The sequence below is a fragment of the Sinocyclocheilus rhinocerous genome, unplaced genomic scaffold, assembly GCF_001515625.1.
Source record: "Sinocyclocheilus rhinocerous isolate Xijiao unplaced genomic scaffold, SAMN03320098_v1.1 scaffold1069, whole genome shotgun sequence".
NCBI classification, from domain to species: Eukaryota; Metazoa; Chordata; class Actinopteri; order Cypriniformes; family Cyprinidae; genus Sinocyclocheilus; species Sinocyclocheilus rhinocerous.
This window is the reverse complement of record NW_015635541.1, coordinates 271,546-278,599: the sequence shown is the minus strand read 5'-3', so window position 1 is coordinate 278,599 and position 7,054 is coordinate 271,546. Positions and strand designations below refer to the sequence as shown.

Genomic DNA, 7,054 nt, shown 5'->3' with positions numbered 1-7,054 from the left:
GGCATTTACTACACAGAGCCGTAGTTCACTGACAAGCTACACAATATTACGTTCATAATCGCAGGTGAATCGCATTCGATTATGAATGCGATATTGCGTAGCTTGTCAGTGAACTATGGCTCTGTGTAGTAAATGCCGCTCCATCTGAAACCAGGTGATGGCGATTTACTACTAATCACGGAACCGGCTTTACTGACGAGATGCGCTTGACAATCGCATGTGATTAATTGCACAGCCCTATTACATATAAATTGTTTTAAATATATTCAAATAGAACAGTTATTTTAAACTGTAATAATATTTCACAGTATTACCGTTTTTACTGTATTGTTGATCAAGTAAACACAGCCTTAGAGACTTCTTAAAAAAAAAAAAAAAATTCCCAAACTTTTAAATCTACTTTCTATGCTCTCAACTTCTTTCTGTTATTCCACATAATGAATGTGCAAAATGACTGACAGACAGAAGGTGTATTAGCTAAACAAACATATAATTAAGTAATATATGTAGGGAAGCATTTTTTGCCTTTCTATGAATAAAAAAAAAAAGAATGACCTGCCAGGTTGGCATCTCGGTAAACTCACCCTCCTTCACTCTCTGCCTCTTCTGAGCTTTGTCCTTCACTTCTAGCTGAGACACCTGCTCTTTTTCTCCTGGTGGGAGTTCGATGAAGGGGACTTGCTTTACGAGCGGCAATATCGTCCCCACTCCGGCCCCTCAGCTGATCTCTGACGTTGTCCTGCAGGTGTGGAAGTGCATCCTTCAAGGCTTTTACCTCCTCTTTGAGCTCAGACACACAATGGATCAGAGCTCCCAGCCGATCCAGCACCTCCGCCTGGCCCGTCTGCAGACCCAGGCTGCCTGCCGTGTGATCTGCGTTGCTGCTCAGGTGTAGGACTCTGCCACCGCCTGCTCCTATTTTGCGGAAGCAGACAATCGCCAAGCTGATCCCAGCAGCCCCTGCCAGAACTCCCAAAGCCAGAGCCCTGCTGTCCGCTTGAGCCATCCTAAACTACAAAGAAAAAGTATATTTTTATATAGGCTTTTTTCTGAATTGATACATTACAAATATTATTTTAAATCTAAAACAATAACATTAAAAAAAAATTATATTATAAAAACATATGTTTTATTATAAACATACATTGGCTTAAGTGGATTATTGAGCCCCAACATGAAAAACTGCTAGAAAAAAAGTCCATGTGGTCATCAGAAATATTTGCATTTTTTTGTATCTCAATTCAATATATTTCATACGTGCTATATCATATACGTACTTTCTTGTACATTGTTTTTTAGTTTAAACTCATGATCATTTTATCGGTTTTTCCTGTGGCCTCAAATTCACTTTCCATCCTGTTAGGTAGACTTTTTAAACTAATAAAAATAAGTGTCCTAATGAAATCATCCTACAGGAAGTGTCATCATTTTAGAAGCAAAACAACAGAAGAAAACATCAGTGAGTAGCAATGGATGTATTTTGTGATGTTTTATGGTATTAGTTGGTTTATTTTACTCTAAAACATCCCATCCTGTTTGATACAACTGCAAAAAAAAATAAATGGATTGCTAAAAATGTCAAGTTTGCACCCTTTCAGTCTGACGCTGAGGAGTGTTTAATTTTATGTCGATCCTTTTTATCAAGTTACACTGAACAACGTTTAGGTGTCTGAGCTTGACCAGAGCATCTAGTGAACCCTTTCACAGAAATACTTCCGTAGATTACAACACAGCCATAAGAGTTGCCCTTATTTTGGAACATAAATTAATATGAATTTTAATTGGAAACGCATGATTCAAATTCCCCAAAGTGGCATTTTATTTTCACATGATCAGCAAGATAAGAAGCACTAATAATGAAAGTACATAAATATTCTGGTACAGGCTCTCAATTCAGCTTAAAGATAAGTTTCAAAGTTCAGTAAACATTTTAAACCGGAGCAGTGGTATTAGATATTACACAGCTGTCAAGGTCTTTACAGGACTATGCGATCTGCCTATATACGTGCATGTAGCGGAGACTAAAAAATAACATTATAACAGCATCAGAGCAGGCCCCATCAGCAAAAACATAAAACATACGCATAAAACAGCGACGTTCTTATAAAAGAGCAGCTTTTACCTGTTCGAACTCTCCTGAGCGCAGCGGTGCGTCTGCAAAAACAGTCCGTATCGCTCCGGTGCTCGATACCAAAGGTTCCGCCCTGATAATGCAACCATACATTACAGCTTCAGTTAAAACTTACGTTCAAAAAACCCTTTGCAAAAACAACGAAAAATGTTTAATACTGAGAAGAAGTTAAGAGATTAATATTTAATGATTATCTAACAAAAGGAGTGGCAGAATGCAGGAAAAAAGACTACTTACCTACATCTGTTCCTATTAGAAAAAGTATTGTGATGGTACCATGGTAGCAGATGGTATTTATAATATAATATAATATAATTACTCTCAAAAATAAATTTTCGATGCAATATTCAGCTTTTACATGGAAATACTGGGAATACCATGGTTGTTTTTGTTCTCACAGTTTTTTTTTCTTTAGAGAGCAGCTACTGTATACTTTGTACCTTGAATATTGTCTCTATAAAGAGGCACCATCATTAAGAAACACACTTTATCATGGTGCATATGTAAAACTGCAGATCACAGCTAGACAATGTTAATGACCTGCCAAAAACTGATGAGGCAAAGAATCAAAGTTCATTGAAATCACTCATTAACAGAGTTGCACTTGTGAGCTGCATGTTTACTGTTAATATACACCACTTTACAATGACAAGAACCTAGCCTACTCCAGAACAGACTTGCAAAAAATGTACAACTAGGTTAAGCTCAAAAACTAGCTCTACTTGTCATGCATTTAAAATATATGTAATTTACTGTACAGTTGCATAAATAATGTCTTGAAAACAATTATGCATGCATGTACCAAAAAAATAAGACCAAAACCCCGTCTAACCATCAAAGAAATGTTAGTGGTTGGTTCAAGTCTGGAGAGCTTACTGTAATGGAGCAGATCTGTGGCCTTCACTGCTGTGGAGCTCAGTGCTTTGGTGAGTTTCTCTCTAGTCTATATAAACACAAATATCTGATCAACCTTGAACTATGATTTCTGTTTCAGCTGCTCTGATTGGCTTTGAGCATCTTTGCATAAACATTCACTTAATGCACTCAAATAAAGTATACAATTCGCTGTATATCTATTAGCCTCGTTATTGTAGTAACATTCCTGAGATGATTAATCATTTTGAATAGAATTTGTCCACGTATTTATGCTCTTGGTTATGTTTTAATTCATGTTAAAGGGATAGTCCACCCCAAAAATGGAAATTGTGTAAACATTTACTCACCCTTAAGTTGTTTCAAACCTGTATGGCTTTCTTTTTTTCTGCAGAACACCAAAGAAGATTTTGAAGAATGTCGGTAACCAAGTTTCGGTTCTCATTCAAAATTCTTCAAAATATTTTCTTTTATGTTCCACCAAAGAAAGAAAGTCATACAGGTTTGGAACAACGTGAGGGTGAGTAAATGATGACAGAATTTTTATTTTTGGGGTGGACTATCCGTTTAAATGTTTGTAGTAAAGCGAACTTGAATTTTGGAGAAAAGTGCTGTCAAAATACAACTTACTGATATACTATAAATGAAGAAAGATGCTTTTGATCCAGATGGTGTAGTTACAACATCTACCAGCAGGTGTCTCATGGGTCATGCTAACTGTTGAAACTTTGACCCCTTGGTCAGACCATGCCAAATTAAAAAATTCACACTTTTGAACTTTCCAGTTTTGTTATGCATATGCCCACTAGCCTCTCAGTTCTTCGCTGCTGTAGCCCATCCACATTAATCTAAGCTTTGTTGTAATGTTGTGCCGTTTCAGTTGCTGTGAGATTCTGGTCATTCTCCACTGATCTTAATGCCCACAAAACTGCTGCCAACTTTTTTTTTCTCTGTTAACTCTAGACACTGTGATGCATGAAAATCCCAGAAGCCATCTGGCACGACAAACATTCCATAGTTTAAGACCATTCCTTCCACATTCCGCTGTCTGATTTAAGCAACACCTGAACATCTTGATCATGTTTGCATGCTTTTATGCATTGAGTTGCCACACTGTTAACTCATTTGAATTAATGAGAGTAAAGGAATAGTTCACCCAAAAATGAAAATTTGCTGAAAATGTACTCACTCTCGGGTCATCCAAGATGTAGATGTGTTTGTTTCTTCATTGCAACAGATTTGGATAAATTTAGCATTACATCACAGCTTTACATTAATTTAGCATTACATCACAAGACGTTAACTGATGGACTGGAAACGTATGGATTATTGTGATGTTTTTTTATCAGCTGTTTGGACTCATTCTGACGGCACCCATTCACTGCAGAGGATCCATTGGTGAGCAAGTGATGGAATGCTACATTTCTCCACCTCTGTTCAGATGAAGAAACAAACTCATCTACATCTTGGATGACCTGAGGGTGAGTAGATTTTGAGCAATTTTTCTATTTTTGGGTGTAGTCTTCCTTTAATAAAATGCACTCTAAACACCACCTCATATATATTTCACATATTTGACACTAATTATTAAATATAACACTAAACATAAAAAATCGGAATAAAGTGCATACAAACAAAATTAAGTCAACAGATGAATAATGTTGGGCATAACTTTATTTGTTACTGTTGTGCACATTCAGATTTTTTTTTTCAGTGTGTATATAAATGTGTATATAAAAACTAGGTTGGAGGCCATTTATAAATAATATGCTCCTTTAAGGTGGCTGGGTTAAAATTTTATTTAAAAATGATATCATACATAAACTGTCTGATTAGCATTCCTGTTGTGCACATTCAGATTTTTTTTTTCAGTGTGTATATAAATGTGTATATAAAAACTAGGTTGGAGGCCATTTATAAATAATACGCTCCTTTAAGGTGGCTGGGTTAAAATTTTATTTAAAAATGATATCATACATAAACTGTCTGATTAGCATTAATTTGAACAATCCGATATTTCAATCTATGCCTTTTCCAGTGAATATTATTTTGCTATCATTTTGTGTATGCATCCTGTACTACAGACGTTGCCAAGGGGATCTTATCTATGCACAATCAGCTTGTAACACTCCAAAGAGAAAGGAAAACTTGAAATCGCATCATATGACCCCTTTAAGGAACATTAATGATAAGTTTTGCAGACAGATTAGAGAAAGACATGCATATGAAACCATAGCATGCAGAGAAATTAAAAATATCTAAACCTCATTCGCCTTGAAACTACAGACAATGTCACCTTGTAACTTTGCAACATTTATAATGTTGTAAGCAGATGCTGAAGCCGAGGAGGATTGTGGGGATGAGGTCAGCTTTTTTTCAATGCAACATGGATACCAGGTATTTTGTCCCTCTGCAACACTGTTGTGCATCCTAAATCCTCAGTCTTATATTTAAAAACATAGATGACAGCAAGATTGTCATGCGTTAGAGAGCTTGGATGAAAAAAAATGTGCAGCTTTGTCTTGAATGGACCTGAATCAACTTTGCACTTACTGTACTTGTGTATCTCAATTGACCTATCTTTGAGATCCTGATGACCAAAACCTTAGCAGTGGAAAATGCCTCTCCCTGATGACAGCTGGCCTCCCAGACCGGTTGAATACGAAACGAATCGTTGCACATATAAAAGCTCTTTTATGTACAGTAAAGGTTCTTTCCGTGATCTGTATTGAAAATCCTCTGCTTGATCAGACTTGCTTCAGGTGAGAAGACCCATGTACAGTAACAGTTATGCAAATTATAATGAGAAATTTCACATTTAAATTGATTTTACTTCAACTACATTTACAGTATTTTTGCTTTTGCTTTTATTTATGATTTAGCTTTACTGCCTATTTTAGGGTTAAACCATTCTGTACTGTAATTTGCCACATCTCTGTATCATTGCTACAATCTTGTCTCTATATGCTTCATGATCAAAGAGCACCTTCAACTGCACCCTTTTTAAAAGTATAATTAAAACCCATTTCTAAACATGATTGATTTTAATCAGCCAGTTCTCAGAAAGATTTCTTTTCCAGATCAGGAATGCTCTGTGATTTTTTTCAGACAAGCAAGAGTATCATTTTAAGGAATTCAACCATAAGCTTTTTACTCATAACACCACCCTGTCCCTGAATCAAACTTGCTAACTGAAATACAATACTTGTTTCTAACTAATTTTGTAAACATAGCTGTTTTTTTCTGTTTTCTCTTAAATTTGTAAGGTGATGAAGTCTTGTATTATCACTAAATGACTAGAAAACCCACCACAAAGACATGATTCCTAACCTTCTCTGAGACAGGTTATAACTATTTGTTCTTTTTCAGCCAATTTTGAAATGTTTGACATTATTTAATGCCTAAAAATCCTGAATTATTAATTGTGGCCAGTGACAGAAGAAAATGCAAACATGACCCCGATGTTTTCTGCTACATCTGTGGGTATTTTACACTTACTGCAACATCCAAACAGGAACAGAAAATTACAGTTTTTGTGAAACAAAGCATATTTATTTATAAGTTCTTTGAAAATAAATGGATTACTTGAACATATTTTTTCCCTCTCCTTTGTTGCTTGTAAGTTGGATGATACATTTTGAATATATATTTTTTGGAAACTTTTGACACTTTTATTATTTTGATAAGTGCATTAAGGCTGATAAATAATTAGAAAAATCCTTATTCTTATTTTTTGGATAAACTGTACATGATGCAAAGCTTTTATTGATATTTTTGTACACAGCATCAACAAATTAGGTAATAAAAAAGGCCTAACGTTTTTTGCAAATATTTTCAGAATTCAAAACTGTGTATAATCTAATAAAAATTGCACATTGACATATGTGTATTGAATATGTGCAGCAGGAGGAACTCAGTAAATAACATTTTTTTCATTATTGTGTAACTTTTGTTTTGGAGAAGAGAAAAAAAGATTATCCTTTTTTCTTTTTATTGTATCTTTGACAGAAAATACACAATATAACGAAATATAAATTGTGGTCACTACAA

General features: G+C 35.2%; 1 protein-coding gene across 1 annotated transcript in view; it reads right to left on the bottom strand.

The window, feature by feature from the left end:
* Positions 1 to 2,309, bottom strand: part of LOC107747279 (regulator of microtubule dynamics protein 2-like) — a 17,828-nt gene extending 15,519 nt beyond the window's left edge. Inside the window, exons 1-2 of the mRNA XM_016561748.1 lie at positions 2,123 to 2,309; positions 585 to 1,012 (exon numbers count right to left, since the gene is read on the bottom strand). Of these exons, the coding sequence (XP_016417234.1) occupies positions 585 to 1,012; positions 2,123 to 2,224 (530 nt within the window). The 5' untranslated portion in view covers positions 2,225 to 2,309. The remainder of the gene's footprint in view (positions 1 to 584; positions 1,013 to 2,122) is intronic.
* Between the last annotated feature and the right edge of the window lie 4,745 nt (positions 2,310 to 7,054).